Genomic DNA, 23,430 nt, shown 5'->3' on the forward strand with positions numbered 1-23,430 from the left:
CCCAAGAAAGCCTTTGCAAAATATTTTTCAGAAAGTTTGAGTTGACAGAAACAAGATACATGCGTACTTGATACATACAGCTTGTTCAAAAGGTTCTGCAGTTTCATTAAGGCTTAACCCTTGTATTTTGTTCCAGAACTTAAATATCAGAGTAAACCTGAAATACATACAGACTAATCGTGAGGTGCAGTAATTTGAGGCAAAAGTACCTTCATATAAAGCAATATCAAAATAATTATGTAAGTTTCAGAGGTTTCTGTACAGGTTTACGTATGTTTTTAAGGTACAGGATAAAATAGTTATGCAGGCTGGTTTCATTTCTGAAGGCGTGTGCTTTTCTGTATGGGATTTTCAGAGACATCTGAAAGCTGCTAGGCTTTCTTCACAGCTGCATCATGTTCAGAACCTCACATTCATTCTAGGATTGAATAAAAACCATGTCTTTTTTAAATTTTATTTTGCTTCTGTTTGATCAGGGAAGTCTGTTTTTTTGCAAAAATTATTGCCACTAGTTAAAAAATGTGACGAGCATTCTGTATGTCTGATTCCATTCCAGTACTCTGTTTCTCAAAGACATTGAGATTTGGTAGTAATGATACCTCTCATCAGTAAATTATAGTAGCAAACTTCTGCTTTTTCTATTAAGTTACGTTACAGTGGTATTAAATAAAATGTATAGCTTTTATTCCTCTGTCTTATGCTGTGAATAGAATTGTTTTTTTCTTATTTAGGAAGCAACAATAGATACAAGTGTTGAAGTGATCTTAAACTGTGATAACTAGACAATAACAAATAATTGCCTTCCTTTGTTGTAAGTTAATTCTTGAATTCTTTTATTGTGTACATAGCATGTCCTATAACCCATGGTCCTGAGGATGACAGGAAGGAATTTTTCTGTTATGATCTGTGGGCTTTTTGTTTTGTTCTTCTTCAGATTAACAGAGTTAAAGCCCTTGAGAACAAAGGATAGTAATAAAATAAAGAAAAGAATTTAAAAAGCATTTTACTGACATAGTAATGTTTGTTACAGGAGCAGGGTCAGTCTAGTTGCTGTTCCACTTTTTGAGGTACTAGGATTTTTCAAGGGTAAGTCAAATGTTGTAGCAACAGTCCCTTTTATTTGATGTGAAGGTAAATGAGAAGAGGGATGAAGATGGAGTTTAGGTGGTAGGCTGCAGTTTTAGTAGCTTGAGAAGAAGTAACATTTTTGTGTTCCCAGTTTTTGATCAGTGTATCACTTGAGAAGGATCAGATGAAGGTTGAGATGTCACTCTCCATGTACCATCCAGTGCCATGCAGGTTGTCTTCAGCCTAGGCCTACAGTTCAGTTCACGCTTCTGGATCTTAAGGAGGAAACGAGCAGTATGTACCTGACAATGTCACCACAGAAGAGCATGGTTTAAAAAAAGGGAAGGTTTTCTTTGCAATCGAATTGTAGAATAAGAAGATCCCCTGCATGATTCAAAAAGTTACAGCATGGCAGTCCTCTGTTAATAGCTGATAATAAATATAGCTAGGAAGGCAGCAGGAAAGGGAACCAGCGGTAATTTTTTTTTGGAGTGACACGTTAGTAAACAAACGCTCTCATGATAAATAGAAAACAGTAGAGTGTTAAAGCACTGAAACAGGAACACCGAAGAGCTTTCTCCCCTTTGAAACAGTAATAACATTCACTCAAATAGGGAATGCTTTAGTTTGATGGCAGAAGTGAAGGAAAGGAGAAGCTGAGGTAATGCTGCATCTAACTACCATCAAAGCCTGGTAAGAGAAAGCAGAGCAGTTCAAGCATTGCTGTTCTATAGTAACTTAGAAGTGAATAATTTTGGTTGAGGTGCTCAGTTCAACCATACTGCCATTGGGGTCAGCAGGGTGGCTGTCAGTTACTGCACTCCTAGGCCATTGCTATGTCTTGTTAGAGGATGGAATAATGAAACCAACTTTTTGTTGGAAGCAACTAAGTGAACCAAGTGGAATCTGACGAGAGGAATAGAGTGTACTGAATTGCAGCTTGCATTGCAGGAGACAAGAACAAAAATAAAAACGAGAAAACCTTCCTACTGATGGTAGTTTTGGACTCAAGCTGTGCCTCTGTGCAGCAAACTGATGAGTTTTGAACTGCAAAGGCAGTTAAAAAGATCTTCAGGCTTCTGCCTGTTTGTTCACAAAAGCAAAAAATTGCTTTATGGCCCTAAACAGAGGATTCAGATCATCGGCGCTCTGGAAATGTATCTGCTATGCTTTGGCTGGTTTTCCATTTGTGTAGTTTAAGTAAGCAAGCTTTGAAATAACCGTTGAAGGATCAGGGAGGAGGCTTAAAATAGCAACAGTGAAGAAGTGAAGAGATCATCAAGTTCCATTTTTCCTTGTTATCTTTCCCATCAGACATCTCACCTTTTGCCCAGGTACATTCCTGTTCCTTCCACTTAAAACAGGTGACTGTTCTTCAGGTCAGGTTATCCGTCTGGTGGTATGGGTAGGTGGCATTTGTGCAGTTTCTAATGATAAGAAATGTTTGTTTTTCAACACTGTTTAAACATTTCTGTGAACCCAATTAATGCTGTTGAACGCTGGCATGCATTATTATTTTATGACTTGAGTCACATCAGTATTATGATACCTCATTTTTCATACTGTGGTAGTTAAGGAACAAAGCTCAGTAACATTTCTTCCTGATGATCTTCCTTTGTGTCTGTGTGCTTAAAATGAGAAATAAAGAATGAACAACTGGTTAAAAATCAAAAGGTTTTGTTCTGTGGGTACAAGCACTCACTTGGGGGATTTGGAATCTGTCATTGTTGTCTTGTATGTTCTTATACAGTATATCAAATCCATTCCTGAAGGTCTTCAGCATTTTTTATAGGTAATATTCTTTTATAGTTGATTGAGATCTAGGAAATACAGGTCAGTTTGAAATGTTACCCAAAGAACTTTTTTTAATGTTTGGTTTTTTTAAAAAGAAATTAAAGACATAATAGTTTTTGTTTGTTTTCTCTAAACACTGTCATTATTGCAGATGTCTAGCTATGTATCAGTTAGATCTCTGGGTATATTATATGAGTTTTGGAATCTGTACTTGGTTCTGTTTGCAAGTATTTCCTCAGCATATTGAGTCCTGCAAATGATTATTTTTATTAGACCAAGTAAATTTTAATTGAATGTTTGCTCTTTTTACACAGTCTGTTCCATTTCAAGATTGTAAAGATTAGCACTAGTTTTATTTTGCATAATAAAAACATTGGCTTAATTTGCTGTCTCACTGTAGGATTACATTTATTAATTTATTTTAAAAAAGAAGCCAAGCTTTTCAAAGCATATCTTTCTGATGGTTCAAAAATTGTACCTTCTCTTTTTCTCTTCTCAGATTTATCCAAGAATAGATTAACTGAGGTTCCTACGGAGTTGTGCCATTTTGTGTCACTGGAAACACTAAATCTATACCACAATTGTATTAAAATTATACCAGATGCCATAGTGAACTTGCAAATGCTAACTTACTTAAATTTGAGGTAAGTTTAACTTTGCCACATTTCTGTTTATTTGCAAATGTGTAAAGCTTTCTTTTGTCTGTACTTCATGTGTTTCTGGAACAACTGACTACATTTTTCATTTTATTGGTAGTGATAGTGCAAAAACTCATCACCTGTAGATACAGCTCTATATAAAGGCAAAAATGAAAGGCCAAATGTAAAGGCCAAAATGAGAGACTAGTTAAGGAAAGACCAAGTAATATTAATCCTTTTCTTTCGTTTATTCTTCTAGCAAATTCAGAATTCTAATCACATCAGCACAGTCAGTTTCTTTTAATTCCCCTCTGATGATAAACTTTGTGAAGCTTGACATGCTTTTTGTAGTTAAAAAGATGGAAGGACAGAGACAGAGGGTTAATATTTTTTTCATGGGGAATGGAGAGGAAAAGCATGGTACTTTGTCACTAGTGTCCTCTTATTATGCAAGAAGTATAGTTATGCCTTTTTAGGAGGAAAGGGCAAAGAATTAGTGACCTTTGTGTCTTTTTTGTGAGAAGTATGTGTGAATATTAATTGGTATAGAGAATTGCTACTGGTTAAAGTGCAGGTGAATGCATATTTACTTTTGAGAGAGGGAATGTCATCACTTTCTCAGTTGGGACAAGATGTGGAGGTTTATTTTGCAGTTGAGTATGTAAAAACTGTAATAGCGAAGATGTAATCTGTTCCTTGCGAGAATGAGGTTTGGGGAGAGGGCAAAGTGGCTCTTGGGCTTTACAAGGTATGAAGGCTTAGTCATCAGTTTTGTAAACACTGAGGATGTTTCTCGAGCCTTGCTGTAGTCACAGAATCATAGAATTGTTTAGGTTGGAAAAGACCTTTAAGATCATCAAGTCCAACCGTTAACCTAGCACTGCCAAGTCCATCACTAAACCATGTCCCTAAGCACCACATCTACACGTCTTTTAAATACCTCCAGGGATGGGCACTCAACCACTTCCCTGGGAAGCCTGTTCCAATGCTTGGCAACCCTTTTGGTGAAGAAATTTTTCCTAATACCCAATCTAAACCTCCCCTGATGTAACTTGAGGCTGCTTCTTCTCGTCCTATCGCTTGTTACTTGGGAGAAGAGACCAACACCCACCAGGCTACAGCCTCCTTTCAGGTAGTTGTAGAGAGCGATAAGGTCTCCCCTGATTGTCCTTTTCTCCAGGCTAAACAACCCCAGTTTCCTCAGCTGCTCCTCATAAGACTTGTGCTCCAGACCCTTCTCCAGCTTCGTTGCCCTTCTTTGGACAATTAATTTTGGCTATAAAAATTGAAACAGAACAATGTGTCCTGATACCTGCACACATGGAAAGAATAGGATTTGAAATTTTGAAATAGTGTTTGTTAGATATATATAAAGAAATTAAGACTGGATGAAACTATCAAGTTTACTTAAAACTTCTTAGTAAATTTAGGAATTAGAATGAGCCCAATTAGAACTCGATGTAGTGAACTAGTGAATTAGAACTCCATGTAGTGATGGAATTTGTGTGAACGATGACAAACCCAGAATAGTTACAGAGTTAATAGCACATATCACAGTAAGTTAGACAATCAAAATGAAAGGAAATTTTTCAAGTTTTACTAAGTGAGGTCATTTCCCTCAGTTTAAAATCTCCTCTTCACTTGGATGTGCCCTTCCCCTCTGTTAGTTGAACACAGTAAGAAATCTGTTGAAGAAGGAAAGATATCCTTGATTTGCTAACCATGTTGCTTCTTGGCAAGAAAAATATTATAGATTTAAAATGAATACTTTTCTGCCTGTTACCAGCAGAGCCCATATGTTAAATAGAATTAGAAAGTGATGCCAAGAGATATACATAGTCTTTGGGCCTTGGTGGATACTGTTCATGTTTTATTTAAAGAAATTCCTTTTAAACTAATGATGATTTATTACTCACTTGCCCTGGCTATGTGCTGTTCCTTGTCTCTTAGTGGGTTGCTTCTGAGTTCTATAGAACTTAAAAATTATTTTTACTTTTTTTTTTTTGGTGTCTGATCTGCTGCATGGTGTAACTTCTTTAGATTCTAGGCTTTCTTCATTTGAGTTCTTTAGAACTTAGAAAATTATTTCTGCTTATTTTTTAGAATAAGTTATGTCTTGGTCTTATAAAGACACTAGAATTGAGAATCCTGACTCCACAATAAGCATTGATTCCTTTTTTTTTAACTGGTTGGACTTGTCATTTTTAATATCCTTGGGTTTGTTATTTGATACCTGTCTGTCTCCCAGCCTGTGTAACAGAGATATGATGATAGTTTGCTTTGTAAAACACTTTGAGCCTGTTGTGTGAAGCATGAATATACATCTTTATATGCAGTTTTGTAGCAGACCACTGGATTGGCAGTTGAAGAAGAAATGTTTTGAGACTTGTGGAATTTTGATTTTTGTTTCCTTTTGTTTCAATTCAATGTTGCAACTCTTACTGAAATTACACAGGACAATTTTTGCCATCTGTTTTCAGAGTTCAGTCATGCATATTTGTTCTCTGGAGCCTTAACAGTCATGCAGAAGCTAACTAAAATGGTTCTCACTGGGATGCCACCTTAAGTTACTGTTCATTGTTTTCCTACAGGTTAATATCCATAAAAAAGAAAAAGTTACTTTTTAAGAAAACTTTCAAATATTCTAGGAAAGCTATTCTGTCTGGCTTAGTTTCTTCTGGGAATTGATCCACAAATCACAAGAAATTAATATTTTTTAATCATCTGGAGATCACAAAGGGTCATGGCATTTGTCATCTTTAAGTTCTAGCTTCTTGAGTAATTATACTAGAATGAAAACCTAAATCTTTTGAAAATTTTGCCCTTCCTTGCAACTCCTCTTTATGAAAATCTTCTGTTCACTTCCCGCTCTGCCCCCCCCCCCCCCCCCCCCCCCCCCCCCCCAAATATGGTATGAAGAATAAAATGACATATGTCAGTCACTTAAAAAACTTGTTATAAAATGGCTTAACATGGGTCTTGGAAAGAAATGAACCATTGATGGTCACAGAATTTTTCACTGTATTTACCCAGGTTAATATTGAATCATAGAACAAGTACGAAGTAATCTTCAACTATACATGTGCTTTAAAGTAATTGAGAAAATAACCATTTTATCTGTAATTTATTTATTTGTCTTTCAGCTGGAGCAAAAGACATCCACTATACTGTCACATAAAACCACAGGAATGTTTAAATACTTGCAAAATACTGTCTCAGTTGACTTTCTTGTATTCATTAGGAAGGGAAGCAGCTGTTCTAGGTGACAACCAGGCTTGATACAGTATTATTAAACTGATAGAATGCATTTTTTCCAGAGTGGTAGTATTCCACAGTACTGTTTAGTCAATAATGCAGATATTTTTGATGTGCAAGTGTTTTCTTAATGATTGCCATTCAAAATTTAAATTTTATCTCCATAAAAATAAAGGAATTTTAAAACTCTCAGACTTTATGTGAGTATACAGTAGAACGTCACTAGTGTTTTTAATGGTTGTTGTTTTTGTTTTGTTGCAGTCGAAATCAGCTTTCTTCTTTGCCAGCTTGCCTGTGTGGTCTTCCTCTAAAAGTCTTAATTGCAAGTAACAATAAGCTAGGTTCCCTTCCAGAAGAGATAGGTCAGCTAAAACAGTTAATGGAACTGGTATGTTACTGATCTTTTTTTAAATTTTTTTTATTTTGACTTCATTTGTATTTAACTAGAAACAGTAAAATTCACTTTGCAAATATATTTCAACAAATGCCTAATATTATAATGCAGGGTAAAAAAATTAACTTTTGAACTTCTCAAGTGCGTTGGGCAGTAACACAGTAATAGTTTCCTTTATGTTCTTCAGGACCCTTCTAAGCAACATCAGCGCCCTTGGTTCATTCAAAACTCAGCTTCTAAGTTCATCATCTTTAGCAGTTTTAGTCACCACCTGCACTGGCTCCCTGTTTTGCTGGCTCCCTAGTTCTGGCATCAGGCTCTGCAAAGCTGTTATCCCCTGCTGTAGCACCCTCCCCTTCTGCTTCCTTTCTCTCTGTTATTACTATCTGCTTACCACATTGCATTCCACTAGTGATACTGGTCTTCTCAGTCTATTTTCATTTTATTTCACTATTTTTTTTGTCCTTTCCTGGAACACCCATCTAAACAGATTTACAAAAGGATTATATTCCTCTTGTTTTCAAAGCTGTCCACATGACTACTGTTTCTGCAAGCAGTAGATCATCTATAACGTATTGTCTAATAAGTGAGAATCTGAAAAGGGAAAAATTATTTGGTACCTTAATTTGATTGCAGGTTTTTTTTTTTTTCAAAGTTTTGTATTTGGAAAATATAGATAAGAGAATGCTTCCCTTTCTCTCCTTTATCTTTCTTTTTTGTGTATTGTAGGCTGACTCTGAATTCTCTGTGGCATATGCATTAGGTCTGTCCTGGTTTCGGCTGGGATAGAGTTAATTTTCTTCCTAGTAGCAGGCATGGTGCTGTGTTTTGGATTTAGTAGGAGAAGAATGTTGATAACACACTGATGTTTTTAGTTGTTGCTGAGTACTGCTTATGCTAGTCAAGGACTTTTTCAGCTTCCCATGCTCTGCCAGGTGCACAAGAAACTGGGAGGGGGCACAGCCAGAATAGTTGATCCAAACTGCCCAAAGGGCTATTCCATACCATGTGACGTCATGCTCAGTATATAAACTGGGGCGGGGGGGGGGGGTTGGCCGGGGAGCAGGGATCGCTGCTCGGGAACTGTCTGGGTATCGGTCATCGGGTGGTGAGCAATTGCATTGTGCATCACTTGCTTCGTGTATCATTATTATTATTATCATTATTATACTGTTACTATTAGCATTACTATTTTACTTTATTTCAGTTATTAAACTGTTCTTATCTCAACCCAGGAGTGTTTCTCACTCCTACTCCTCCAATTCTCTCCCCCATTCCACTGGGGTAGGGGGAGTGAGCGAGCGGCTGCGTGGTGCTTAGTTGCTGGCTGGGGCTAAACCACGACACATGCCAAAAGGCACCTTATTTTAGACTTTTGAAAAGTTAAAAACTAAAATCTTGAAAATCAACGTAGATTATACTCAGAGGAGATAGGGATTGTTTGGGTTTTTTAAAACAAATTATATGTTTAAATTACCTTCTGGAATACTGGATTTTCATATTGCTTTGCTGTTACAGTATAATTTCAGTGTTGTTCTTTGTCATGAAGAACACAATGATTCCTGCTCTAAAAATATTTCAAATGAGAGTCTATAGCAACATGTCACTTTGGTAGCCTAGAAGAATTATGCAAGCTGAAGAAGGTCAGATGCTAGTTCTTTGTGATTAGAAGTGGGGGGCGAGTGAATAACAAGGTTTTAAATTGGGCATGGGTCTGTTCAGATCACCTGATTACTTAGTTTGATGCCACCATAGGTGTTTGGTACATTTCCAGTGAAGTGAGTTGCATTATTTAGCTGAATATGACTAAACTGTGATGTACTGGGAGAAGCAAATAGTGGTAGGATTGAGAGCCAGTATCTCTATTGGCATATATAATATAATGCAGTTTAGAGAATAAGGTGATCATTGCTCTAAAACAAGTTAAAAAAAAAAAAAAGAAAGTTTAAGTCATGCTGCAGTTGTTGCACAAAACATTCAGCTGTGCGAGAGCAATGCCAGCCTGAACAGCATGTGGCCTTCAAGTGACACCACCACCCAGCCCTCTGGCTGGGCATGCTCCTGTTTTGGGACATATGCAGTGCTGGTGCTGAGCTGACCCACGGGATCGGTCCTGAGAAGTGACAGATGCCACCTGACTGCATTCATTTCTTGTATTACTAGGACTTTGCCAAGTACCCTTAGGTTTTCAAAGTGTTTCACAGCTTTTCACAGGCTGCATGCAGTAAAAATCTGTGTGTATGTAGCGAATGGATTTTTTTTTTTTTTTTGATCTAACTTTTTGAAACAAATTTTACCTCTGTAGTTACTCTTGAATGATACAAGCGTATTTGGCTGCAAATTGGGTCAGATCTTTCCAACTAACTGCTTTCTTCCCTCTCTCCTCCAAAATGGAGTAGGCGATTCTTTTTCTATTACGTGTATATATTGATATAAATTTCATACTTGTGGCAAAGAATGGCTTAGATACTACATGCAGTAAATTTTCAGGTATTCTCCTAAATTTTAGGGTTCTGGGTTATATAGATCTGACAGCTATCTTACAAGCATCAAAATAACATATAAATTATTCTCCCTGCAAGTTATATTAACATTATTTGCAAAATTTGGTTGGGAAACTTACTTTTATTTGCAGCTGAATAACTCAATCATACCTCTACTGCCAGCCAGGAAGATGAGTGCAAAACTGGTGTGAAGATAATCTGAACCTTACTTTCCATCAAAGAAAAGTAATTGGGCAGAGATGACTCATTAATTGCACCCAAAACCATGAGATGTACAGTAAAATTCTGTTCTCCATCTTATCAGGCAGTATTGCACTTCTGCCTTCTTCAGGGAGCAGCCTTCCCCATCTCTGGGACACTCCTGTCTCACGTTGGAAGCCTTTAAATCTCTCAGTTGGGATTTAGGTCCTTCACCTCATTCATCTAATCTGGGCCAGCAGCCTGACCAAGTGGGACCTGCTGCCTTCTGTTTCCTAAAAGGATCCACGTGCTCATGCACTGTGTAACTTCTTTTTACCATTCAGTAAGGCTTGTATGTCAGAAGCTCTGACAGTATCCACGTGCTTTTTAGGAATAACAGCTCAGTCAGGAGTCCCAAGTTCTAAAACGGATGTAAAGAGGAAGTTTACCTCAATTTGGATGGTTTGGATAAACTTCTGTGTGTCAATAAGTATGTTAATAGGGAGCCAGAGTACCATATTTGCTTTTATGTTTATATTATGCTGAATTTTATTGGTTTAAGACTGTTTAAACTTTACCATAAGCAAAAGAAAAATGTTGATGGTTTTTATTTGTTTTCACACCATTAAGCTTCATGCCACAGAAAGCAATGTTAAGTTTAAATACGCCTTTCTGTAATCTTGAGAAATTGTGTCTGTGCTGTCATGGCAGGATGAAATAGAATTAATGCAAGAAGTCTGACCTTCAGCAGATGCTAGTCCCTGGGACTTCAGTAGGTGTTTGGACTTCACTTCAGTTGTCTGCAGATGTCCATGAAGCAAAGTTCCAAACTGCTGGTTATCGAGTTTCTTTAAAAAATTATTAGCCTGAAAACCATAGGCATTTGACTTTGATAGTATTGCTTCCATTACTGCCAAAGTAATGGGAAAGATAAACACTGTCTCTGTCACATACATACTCATGAATTCTGATGATAGTCAAGACCATAAGTATAACTAGAAATACTGTTATATGTCTTTGTTTTCCACAGCTATTGAAATAAAGTAATAAAAATAGTTGCATTGCAGTGTTTAGTAAGATAAAGGATACTACTGTCTCAAGAGATCTTGTAAATGCTGACATGCTGTCACAACAGATCAGTCTTATTGAGGATGTTTTGAAAGGTTATAACTGGACTTTGTTTTTGAGGCTACGCACTGCCAGGCTTCCCACCCCCCGTGCTTCCTTTAAAATTCTCTTTCCCTGACTTGTTCTGATGTGTGTGTATAAATAAATACACTTGGTCTAGAGTTTCTCTGCCACAAGGTGACTTTAAATTTAAATTCCATGCTCTAAAAGTTGAGTATCTAATTATGCAGTTGTTGAAAGTCTGTAAATTAAAAATAGGACAGTAAATCTTTAAAAATAAATGACCTGGAAACAGTACAATTAATCTACTTTGCGCAACTTGGGCAAAAAATGCACTCATTAACTAGAATTTTTAATTTCCTTGTCTAAAAGCTAGAATAATTTCCTGACTCTGTTTTGACAAGGGAAGGATGCTTTGGCAGCAGTGAGATTCTGTTACAAGAAGAAACTTGTCTGATACAGCGAGCAGCATTGCCGGATCATATTTCACTTTTAATACCATTTTTTGTTAACTAGTTTTTAGGCTTGAAGATAGAGAGTTAATGTAACACTTTTGGCTAGTATTACAGCAACTATCTTCAAAGATAGTTTGACTTGGAAATCTGACTGACTTTTAGAAATTTTGTAGTCTAAGGGCTCCCAGATACTGTATAAATCCATTTGAAACAATCAAGAGAGTAGGAGTGAACGTCCTAGTAGTATTCTGTTGGCTATTCAGGAAAATTTGGCATTACCCCACTTAGCTCTCATAGTATGAAATACTGCTTCCTTTTTTTAATGCAGAAATAGAAGCATAATCGGGACATTACACAAATTTACAGGTTGCCTGGGATATAAGTGGAGGTTTCAATGTCCTTTTGATTTCACATTGAGTACAGATGGTTTGGCAGTAAAAATGATAGCTAGTATCTAAAAACTATCTCGTTTTAGACTGACTTAATCCAAGAAGTTGGTCTTTAGTACAGATTCGTAGCAGTTTCTTGTTAGCAATAGTGTTAAGTATTTATTACAGTAATACTACTGTATAAAAACTTGTTGCTTGAAATTATGCTCATACTAGCCAGACCCTATACTTTCAACTAAACTTTACAGCAGTTACTCCTTTATGAATGCCGAAATGAGGATGGGTTCCAGTTTCATCCAGAATATTAAACCAGTTGTATTTAGTCGTCAAAATCAGACCTACTTAGAACCTGTCTAGGCAGTTAAGAAGTATCTTTTACAAGAATATGTTGAATATCTGTATAATACTAAACAAGACCTGTCCTATTTTATTATGTCCTACTGTGTGATGTGATAATCAAATATATGTCTTTCCTGATCATCATTACAGAATGTTATTGCTGTTTGCTCTCTCTCTCTCTTTTTTTTAAATTTTCCTTAAATATTCCCTCCAGAAGAACAAGAACCTTTTTAAAAAATCAGATCCACACACTAACAATTTTACATTCCATCCAAACATTTTTGGCTGTATAATCATGGTAGAGTTCTTCATATGAATAGAAATTAAGAACAAAATGGTAGAACATCTTAAGCAAATGTTTTTGAATGTTCCTACAGAAATTAAATTAACTTTCATAATTAACTTGTTCTCCAAATAAGACTTCACTCTGGCTTTTAAGTAATATGTAAACATTTTCTCATGTATCTAGTTTTGCATTGTGAAGACAGGACATAGATGGTTGCCTGTTTTCAGGTTAATAAAATGTTACAACGGTAATAGCAAATTAGCTACAATTTCACATCTGTATTATTTAACATTTAGAAACCAAAAGTTCATTATTTCTATTACTGCTATTTTGCTGTAGGATGTCAGCTGTAATGAAATCACAGCTTTGCCACAGCAGATAGGCCAGCTGAAATCTTTAAAAGAACTGAATGTCAGAAGAAATTACCTCGAAGTTTTACCCCAAGGTAAAAACAAACAAACAAACAAATCCTAATACCTTTACGGTAGCTCTCTTGTTAGCATGTTGAAAGTATTTTTTAATCATGTAAGTAAATATTATTAAAAAGTAGTAATTACTTTGTGTTCAAATTTATTCCGTTTGAGTTTGCAGAATATAGCATTCAGTGGTACTCACTAAATAACAGTGCGTGAAGTTTTTTTAATGCATTATTTTTATGATCCTAGGCATCTTTTAAATTGCACAAGTACTTGTCTGTGAATGTAGTATGGGAACTGTCAGCTGAATTTCAGGGGAAAAAAAATGTCATTAAAATTTATTGTCACTTGTATAACAATAACACTGTTTTCATTTCCCAGTATAGAATGGAGTAAATGTTGATCATATTCCTGCCTGAGGTTGTATTTTTCCTGAATGCAGAAGAAGGTTTATTCAAAAATATTTTATTATTTTATGGCAAAAATAAATATGGATATAATACCTTCTCTCTTTTTTATTACTTTTAGAACTAGTACAGCTTCCTTTGGTAAAGTTCGACTTTTCCTGCAATAAGGTGCTTGTGATTCCAATTTGTTTTAGAAAGATGGTGCAGTTACAAGTATTACTGCTTGAGAACAATCCTTTGCAGTCTCCACCAGCCCAAGTAAGTAATGTCTGTCATTTAAATTGTGCCTTAATATTGGGTGGATGATAACAAATTGTAGTTTATAAAATGTTACCTTCAGCAATTGCAAGCTTCTGAATGTCAGTCATCACAGACATTAGTTGTTGATGTATAAGAAAGACTCAAAAAGTATGCTATGTTCTGTGTATGAGTCTGCACAATTTGAACCAGCATGAGTCTAGATTTCCATTCAGTTAGCTACTTGTTTACTTTTGCCATTCCTATCTGTATATGAAACTTAATGTTGGAATGCGTATATAATTTTGAAAAAGAGAATTGAGAAACTTCCTGGATAATTTTTCTGTCTGTTAATAAGAACCCAGTTCTAGAAGGTTCTACAGTGATTTACTATTAACTTAAAAAATATGCAGATTGTCTAGAACGTAATCCACATGAAATTTATTTTACTTCATAGTGTAAGTTTATAGATTGTGATACACAAAGAAAGCAAACTCCTGTTATGAACTGTAGAAATTATGATAATAAATGAATGGAACCTGTACTTGCTGCTTAAGGACAGCTTCGTTGTTGGTGACTTACTGGACAGTAGATTAAAACTACATCTCTGAAAGCTACAATTGTTCTAGATCAACAACTGTTGAAATACTTGAGAATTTTTATTACATTGGAGAAACGCTTTTCATAACCAATGGTGATGTCGCTACTAAACTCAAAAAATACAGAGCAAGTTTCAGCAAGCACTTGAGCTAGAAGTGTGCAGTTAAAAAAATTCTAAAATGCAGGTGAAATGCATCATAAAGATGCTTGGACACTAGTAAAAACAATGTGGCTAAGAGTATAAAGGACACACTGATTAATTAAATGTCATTATTGACTAATATTGGAAAATAACTACTCAATTTGCAGTTAATAATAGGCCATATGATATATATTTTATGGTAATTCTTTTTGACTGAAAAGCTTATTTGGATTTTTTTAAAGTAGAATACCTTCTTTTCTTGTTTTCTGTCTTACTTTCTGAGGGTATTTATACTAGTACACACAGATAATTGATTGGGTAATGGAAGTAGTTCTTAGTAATTTAAAAAAAATGAATAAAATCCATTTTCCTTTATGTGATATCTGTTGTGACTATATAAGTTGGTTTTCAGGGAGTTTTATGCTAAGTGACATTTGGAATAAATGGTGTCTTTCATTCTAGTTATAAACCTAAGTTTTTTTTCTTGTCTAACAGATTTGTACAAAGGGTAAGGTGCACATATTCAAATATCTGACTGTACAGGCCTGTCAGATTAAAACAGCAGACTCACTGTATCTTAATGCCATAGAACAACAGCATTTGCCCCAACCTGTGGAAGAAAGGTGTGTATTAAAATCTCACTTAGTTTTTTCATGTAACACGAACAAAGTAAAATATATTTAATTTTTATAACTTTAGCTTCCAGAGTTTCCTTTGTTTAGATGCTATTTAGAGTGTACTTTTTTGAACAGACATTTGTTTTGCTTTTATGTATTTTATTCTAGTGAAATCCCTATAAGAGTTTAGAACAAAATACTTTTAACAATCAGTTCTGATTAAAGTTAGCAGCACATTAGGTAAGAGCCTAGAAGTGAACCTTAGTTTAAATCTAGCCTCTTACTAGTAGACTACTGGAATATATTGAAAATAATTGAGATGGTAGTATCATTAAGTGTTGGAACTTTCTTGCAAATCTATTAACACATTAAATAAGTTTTAATTTCCTGTGTTGTTTTGTGGTTTATATGTTGTTATACACTTGTTATGTAGTTGTTTTAAGCTTTTTTTATTCATCCAGAGGCTTATCCATCCAGCAGAGAGAAGTGCATGAATGTTGAGACCCTTTAAAGTGAAATGTGCTAATTTGTTAGCAAAATGAAAGACTAGATCTTTAATGTCTCACGTCAGACATCTAGGAAATGTCATCTTTTATGGTGGTTTAAGGACAGGAACTAGATACAAAGCAGCTCCTTTTTATGAGAATCTCCATAGCTAATTGGAAACCAGTTTTTAGCCAGCTCTTTCTATGCTAACATAGGAAGTATAATATAACCAGTCAGAGAAAGTATGATAATGCCTTATTTGTGAAGTACTCAATAAAAACAAAGTGTTGAGGTAAATAAAAATAAAGACGTTGCTGCTAACACCATGGGGAAAAAAAAACAAACCCTGTTCTAGAATCTCCCTGTCAGCCATCTAGATAAGGTTTCAAGCAAATTGCTTTCCTCCGTGTATGTTTGGTTACACCTTTGTGGATTTCTATCAGATAAATGGCAAAGGTGGGAAGAATCCAGGATGAAGAGTTGGAAAACACCTACTGGTTTTCTGCTTTGTTCTTTTAGTATACAAGAAAATTGATGGGAATGTCATGTCCTGTATGACATTTTGGTCATATAGAATCATACAGGTTAGGGTAAGGGGATAGTACAGAGTAGGTCCCAGTTGTTAACCAACAGCCTAATGGCCTATCACATAATCATTACCAAATTTTTATTTTAGAGAATAACTTCACACCTCTAAAGAAAAACGTGGTTAGGATTTCCATATGCAGTTTCTACACAAAATCCTTAGTGTTTACTGATAAGAGAAAATTTAAGATTAGGATTAATCAGATATCTTATTCATGTGAAGACTGATAAAGTTCTCTTTTAAATTGCTGTGTCAATCTGAATGCAGGATTACAGCTTTCAGGATTGCAAATGAGAGGATAAGTGTATTTAAAAAAAAAGTTAGGTGATGAGTGTATTGCATCTAGCAGTGTACTTCAGAATGAGTAGAGGTCATACTAGGTAATGAAACCAGAAGAGAGAGCAGATGCTGTTACTATAGTAGTTTTCTTAAAAACCTAAATTTCAAAGTCTATTTTAAGGCACCGAAAGAAGGTTTCTGTGCTAATAGCTACTTCAAGCCGCAGGGAAATATCAGTTCATTTTTAATTGCATCAATGATTACAATTAAATCAGTTGACTCCAGTTTGAGTTCAACTAGTTTAGTTGCTTTTCCCATGGCTAAATGACTTCAGTTGGACTCCTGTGCCACTTAGCTAGTAATTAAGTGTTTTTACCTAGTGTATAGACAAAAGCAAGCTTTATAGCAGATTATTTCTGTTGTTTTCAGTAATCATTAGGCTAACCAGCCATTACATCTGATCTATTTTACTATCACCAGACTGCAAATGTGTAGTTTTTAACCATACTAGACTATTTCACCCTCTACCATTAAGACTGGTTGGAATTTTGCTTTGGTTTAAGTGAAACCGGGACAGAATTCTAATGCTAAATGCTACAATAGCTTTTTATGTTTGTTTTTGTGTTTTGGTTTTTTTTAATTACTCTTCACATCTAGCATTGATGACATCTACCCAAGTAAAAAGGACTCAGATTCAGGTGTCGGTAGTGATAATGGCGATAAACGTTTGTCAGCAACAGAGGTAAGTTGCCTGAATTTTGTGTCCAGCTGCCCTTCCCTCCACACCCATATTTTGACTATACTTTAAGTTGAGTAACAATGTGAATATGTTTTTAGCCATCAGAACTGTGCAACCACATCCTTGGCATGAATTTCTTGCTAAGAAATGGCTGAAACACAGATAAAAGGAGACTGGGATTTTGGGGTGGGTTTTTTTTTGTTTGGTTTGGTATGGTTTTGTCCGTACACTTTCTGGAGAGGGCAGTGAGATACTTGCTTACAAATGGTCAACAACCTATCAATAGCGAAAATTCACTACATTTTTCAGACAGTTTACATAATCTAGAGAATGAGGATCAAGCTAGAATCCACATCTGCTCTTTCTAATGAAGTAAATGTCCTAACAGGTTACAAGCCTGGTGGCTTCTCATTTCTTTTCCCTCTGACTCATGACTCACTCCTGTTGGAAATTAACAGGAGTTCAGTGTGCCCAGTCCCAGTGTGTTCTGTGGTGTCATGCTTATGGCAGTTTGCTGTAGTGTAGGAACTTCAGAAACTCAGATCTTAACGTGTTTACGTGCTCTGGCAGTTAGGCAGTGCTGGAAATAAGCCTTCAGAATTTTTTCTGAACTATGTTGTCTGAGTGAACAAAGAGAAAGGATGGCTTTCTGAGACTAGCATTGTCCTAAGCAGTTAGAACTGACTTTCCTAGACCTTTTTTCTGAGGCACTGTTCAGCTGAACAGGGCACTAAATCTAGTTGGAGTTGAACTGAGTAAGTAATGATAAATAAGTAAATAATTTGCAATAGAATTCAGTGATGATCTTTCTGAAATGTACAAATAATGGGATTTGTGGTCTGACCTAGTGGGAAATATTCAGGTCACAATAAAAGAATAGGCTTCTTGCTACTTAGAATAATTTTACACTGATTCTTTAGTGTTTCTCTCCTCCTTTGAGGAAAAGAGATTCTGTTGCTTTTGAAACAAATGCATAAAGAATCAAGCTTTGGTACTGAATTTGTAGTTACTAAAAAGCAAATTGAAAATTAATCCACTAATTAATCCACTTACACACTGATTGGTGTTTTAAATACAAAAGCACTTAAAAAAAGAAACCCACAGGGATTTCCAAGTATTTGGACAAATTTCTTGCTACAAATTTCTTGCTAGGTGGAATTGAAGCAGAATTATTGTGACTTCTAGCCACACTTCTAATGGTTTCCCTCTAGTTGTAAGAGCATGTAGCCATTCAGAGACACTTACAAACTGTTTTGCCATTCTTACACTTCCTGAAGCTGAGTTAGCTTGTTAATGAAACTGTTATTCCAGAATTCCCTATTTAGCTATAAATAATACCTTTAGAAAATAGATCATCTTTCCTGTAATCAAAATGTAGCAATTGGAATGCTGAAAAAAGTTGTTTTAAGGACAACCACCAGTGAACCAATACATTTTTATTAGCACAAAGGCTTTTCATATGAGTGCTATTTAACCATTCCATCCCTGCCTGACTATTGCTCTGCTATTAAGGAGAAAATAGATGCTGAGATCAGTAATCCCAAATGTATTTGGTAGTAAACTCACCACTTGCTTTTCCTTTTGAGCTGACCTTTAATACCTGTGTTACACATGAGAACTGTGCAAGAAATATTAGCATGCTCCAAATACAGATTCATGTACATTCTTAATTACAATCAGGAATCTACATACCAATTTTATATTATTGAAAGCTGCTTTGGATAGTTTCTACTTCATAGTATACTGGCAGGAAACACCTGGAAAATCAATTGCAGAATTCTGTAGACCCTGAAAGTGAGATATAGTCTGTTAAATGAATGATCTTCTGTTTCCAAATTTAGTGGCCTGTGGCTTTTTTTTTTTTAATACCAACACTCCAAAATATTTTCCTAAAAGCTGTGTATTCCTCTGCTGAGGATAAAATCTTGCCTGTTTTAGCATTCAGAACTTGTAGTAATGCATATAAGAACATTTTACTGTAACATTTTCAAATGATAGTTGTGAAATTAGCAAAACATGAATCTGTGAACTAGAATAACTAAATTTAGTGCTTAAATGTCACATGAGATATAACCTGAAAGAAAGAGAAGAAACTTCACTGTAACCGTGGTTGTCTGAATGAATTTATATTGTGCATGTCTGTCTGGGGGTTTTTTTGGTTTGTTTGGGTTTTTTTTTTTAAGCTGTTGGATTGTCATTGTTTCAGGTGTAAAAGAACTAATGAATTTTGTGCTTAGAATACTTGGAGTGTGGTTTGTTTATTTTCTGTCTGAGATACTAATTTGTTTCATTTTAAAATAAAATTTATTTTAAAACTTAAAATTTATTTTAAAAATTGACAAATAGGAACAGTACTGCAATGTTAGTTCACTTCATTATAAAGCTGCATCGTTTTGATAAGATTTTATCAAGTCCCTGAATATCCTTTTGAATTTTTTTCTCTTTCAGCAGAAGAATACAGCTAGTGAACTCATACAGTTAATAACATACTTTTTTTTCATAAAGAAGCACATTTATGGTGGTCCACATTTACAGAATGCATTAAGTCCAGGGTATTCTTGGCAAATAGGAATAACCATGTGTATCTTGGATATAGTTTTTTAAGAGCAAAGCAGATTTGCTCCATTCCTTATCACAAACCTTAGCTTCAGGATTTAAAAAAAAATACTTTCTGTATGGAGTATCAACATCTGAAGGTGGCAAGAATGTCATAATTCTACTGTGTCCTGGTTTTGGCTGGGATAGAGTTCATTTTCTTCCTAGTAGCTGGCATAGTGCTGTCTTTTGGATTTAGTAGGAGAAGAATGCTGATAACACACTGATGTTTTAGTTGTTGCTAAGTACTGCTTATGCTAGTCAAAGACTTCTTTAGCTTCCCATGCTCTGCCAGGTACACAAGAAACTGGGAGGGGGCACAGCCAGGATAGTTGATCCAACTTGACCAAAGGGCTATTCCATACCATATGACATCATGCTCAGTATGTAAACTGGGGGGAGTTGGCTGGGGGGCAGTGATCACTGCTCGGGGACTGTCTGGGTATCGGTTGGCGGGTGGTGAGCAATTGCATTGTGCATCACTTGCTTTGTATATTATTATTACTATTATTATTATATTGTTGTTATTATTATTACTACTATTTTACTTTATTTCAATTATTAAACTGTTCTTATCTCAGTCCAGGAGTGTTTCTCACTCCTACTCTTCCGATTCTCTCCCCCATTCCACTGGGGTAGGGGGAGTGAGTGAGCGGCTGTGTGGTGCTTAGTTGCTGGCTGGGGCTAAACCACGACAGTCCTTTTTGGTGCCCAATGTGGGGCATGAAGGGTTTGAGGTAATAACAGATTACCCAGAGTGTATTAAGGAATCTGTTAACAGTCGCCGGTCATGATATTAGTTCATCTGATCTGCACCATGTTCTTTTTTTATTTTTATGCTGTAAATGTTAAAGATTGGTGTTGGTCTTTGCAGTTTGCTATACTTTGCAGTGATTAATGAAGCTAGCAACTATTGAATTGAATAACTGGTTGTATGTAATAATCTCCCATTCCACTGCAGTTCTTGTGTTACAATTGGCTGAAATGATAAACAGAGAAATACCATTTTCTTAAAACACATGTTCTTAAATGATACGGAGAAAACTACTATATATGTATTATAGCAGTTATAATTAAAGAATACCTGTATGGAATATGTGTGCACAGAGCAGCGAGTTACAGAAACACAGAGCATCTAAAGAATGAGCAACACCAATGGGTTTGTTGGGAAATACATTTGAAAAGCTCTGAGAGACTGTTTTAGTGGTAAGCTCTCTGTCTTGGGAGAGCAAGAATAAAAACTTGGCCTCTTCTGGAAACTGTTTTTCATAGAATCATGGAATCATTTAGGTTGGAAAGAACCTTTAAGATCATTGAGTCCAACCATTAACCTAGCACTGCCAAGTCCACCACTAAACCACGTCCCAAAGCACCACATCTACATGTCTTTTAAATACCTCCAGGGATGGGCATTCAACCACTTCCCTGGGAAGCCTGTTCCAATGCTCGACAACCCTTTTGGTGAAGAAATTTTTCCTAATATCCAATCTAAACCTCCCCCCGACACAACTTGAGGCCATTTCCTCTTGTCCTATTGCTTGTTACTTGGGAGAAGAGACCAACGCCCACCTCACTACAGCCTCCTTTCAGGTAGTTGTAGAGAGCGATAAGGTCTCCCCTGATTGTCCTTTTCTCCAGGCTAAACAACCCCAGTTTCCTCAGCTGCTCCTCATAAGTCTTGCGCTCCCCAGACCCTTCTCCAGCTTCGTTGCCCTTGTCTGGACATGCTCCTGCACCTTAATCATAGAATCATAGAATCATTTAGGTTGGAAAAGAGCTTTAAGATCATCCAGTCCAACCATTAACCTACACTACCAAGTCTACTCTAAGCCCATCAAGGGTAGACTAGACTAAACCATGTCCCGAAGTGCCACATCTACCCGTTTTTTGAACACTTCCAGGGATGGGGACTCCACCACCTCTCTGGGCAGCCTGTTCCAATTCTTGACCACCCTTTCCGTAAAGAAATTTTTCCTAATTTCCAACCTAAACCTCCCCTGGTGCAGCTTAAGCCCATTTCCTCTCGTCCTATCACTAACTACTTGGGAGAAGTCTGTCTTGTAGTGAGGGGCCCAAAACCGAACACAATACTTGAGGTGCAGCCTCACCAGCGCCGAGTACAGGGGGACAATCACCTCCCTACTCCTGCTGGCCACACTATTCCTGATACAAACCAGGATGCTGTTGGCCTTCTTGGCCACCTGGGCACACTGCTGGCTCATGTTCAGCCAGATGTCAACCAACACCCCCAGGTCCTTTTCGGCCAGGCAGCTTTCCAGCCACTCTTCCCCAAGCCTGTAGTGTTGCATGGGGTTGTTGTGACCCAAGTGCAGGACCCGGCACTTGGCCTTGTTGGGCCTTGGCCCATCGATCCAGCCTGTCCCGGTCCCTCTGTAGAGCCTTCCTACCCTCAAGCAGTGAACATTCCCACCCAACTTGGTGTCACCTGAAAACTTACTGAGGGTGCACTCAATCCCCTTGTCCAGGTAGTTGATAAAAATATTAAACAGAACTGGCCCCAATACTGAGCCGTGGGGAACACCACTTGTGACTGGTCACCAACTGGATTTAACTCCATTCACCACAACTCTTTGGGCCTGCCCATCCAGCCAGTGTTTTACCCAGCAAAGTGTATACCCATCCAAGCCATGAGTGGCCAGTTTCTCCAGGAAATGGAGGGAAATGGTATGAGAGGCTTACTAGTTTTTGCTGTAGTTCACCTTGGGGGAGAATGTGAGCAGGTCCCACTGTGGGCACGTTGCTGCCAGTTGTACAGAACAGCAGAGTCCTAGTGGCATGGGACAGAAGTTAAGGTTAGTGTGTCAGCGCTTCTTTGTGTAGCCACTATCTGTAAAAGTCATAGACAGGATAAGCTTGCAGATAAAAGTAATGTGTTTTAGTGTACTGGCTAATACAGCTGAAAAAAAATGGATGAGCTTTTAAGCCAATGAAAAAAAGCTAGTGTACTTGAGAGTTTATGCTTTTTTTCAGCTCTACCAGTTAATCTAATAAAAGATACTGCCTCAGCCTACAAAGCTCATCTTGCTTGCTTTAGGCATTAAATTAACAAGCTGCATGGTAATGCAGGGGAGAAGAATACTGTGAGGGATCAAAAAAAGGACTGTGATAGGAGGCTCAGTTTTTCTACAGACTTTGATGGCTACAAGGAGCCCCTGTTTTCAGCTGCCCCAGGAAGGCACCCAGAGAGCATCACAGTGCAACTGTCACTGCAGGGAGAGGACTAGTGCAGTGAGGAAGATAGGAAAAGACAACAAATGAATTGTGCTGCTTGGCAAGCCTACTGTGAGGATGTATTCAGCATGACTACAGCTTCCTACAGCAGGATTTGGTCTTGTTAGATGCTCTGGTATCCTCTGCCATATTAGTTTGCTGCTCTTTAGTGAGCACTCTTCTTAATACATACATTTTTATCAGTCTTGGTTTGAGCTGAAACAAGTGTTTCTCTTATTTCTTCTTAGCCATCTGATGAAGATACTATCAGCTTTAATGTTCCAATGTCAGACATCGTGGAAGAAGATCAGGTTGTAAAGGAGGATTCAGGTCACCATGCTAACTCAAGAAAAGGTTGGAATGTAAAAAAAGTGGAAGTTAAATATGGGGAAATTCTGTCAATAATTCTATGTATAAGAGTAAATTCAGTTCGCAAAAATCACAGCCCAACAAGCATAAGTCTTGTACAAAAGCAGGGTGCATTTGTGTACTTGATGCATATATAAAGCTTTATTATTCAAAGTAAGCATTTCTCCTGGAAAGAAAGAAATCTTTTCAGATTTTGAAAGAAGGTGTAATTTTAGCTAAATTTCATTAAAGTAACTTACATTTTTCTAAATTATATCTACATACTGATAAACAATGTTTCTCCAAGGTCTCCACAT

At 36.7% G+C, this 23,430-nt stretch overlaps 1 protein-coding gene across 1 annotated transcript in view; it reads left to right on the plus strand.

Moving 5' to 3' along the window:
* Window positions 1–23,430, plus strand: part of LRCH1 (leucine rich repeats and calponin homology domain containing 1) — a 138,662-nt gene that overhangs the window by 65,578 nt on the left and 49,654 nt on the right. The window contains exons 2-8 of the mRNA XM_075709224.1: window positions 3,362–3,506; window positions 7,017–7,143; window positions 12,770–12,875; window positions 13,375–13,511; window positions 14,728–14,855; window positions 16,879–16,942; window positions 23,014–23,119. Coding sequence (XP_075565339.1) covers window positions 3,362–3,506; window positions 7,017–7,143; window positions 12,770–12,875; window positions 13,375–13,511; window positions 14,728–14,855; window positions 16,879–16,942; window positions 23,014–23,119 — 813 coding nt within the window. The remainder of the gene's footprint in view (window positions 1–3,361; window positions 3,507–7,016; window positions 7,144–12,769; window positions 12,876–13,374; window positions 13,512–14,727; window positions 14,856–16,878; window positions 16,943–23,013; window positions 23,120–23,430) is intronic.

This window comes from Pelecanus crispus, chromosome 1, assembly GCF_030463565.1.
Source record: "Pelecanus crispus isolate bPelCri1 chromosome 1, bPelCri1.pri, whole genome shotgun sequence".
NCBI classification, from domain to species: domain Eukaryota; kingdom Metazoa; phylum Chordata; class Aves; order Pelecaniformes; family Pelecanidae; genus Pelecanus; species Pelecanus crispus.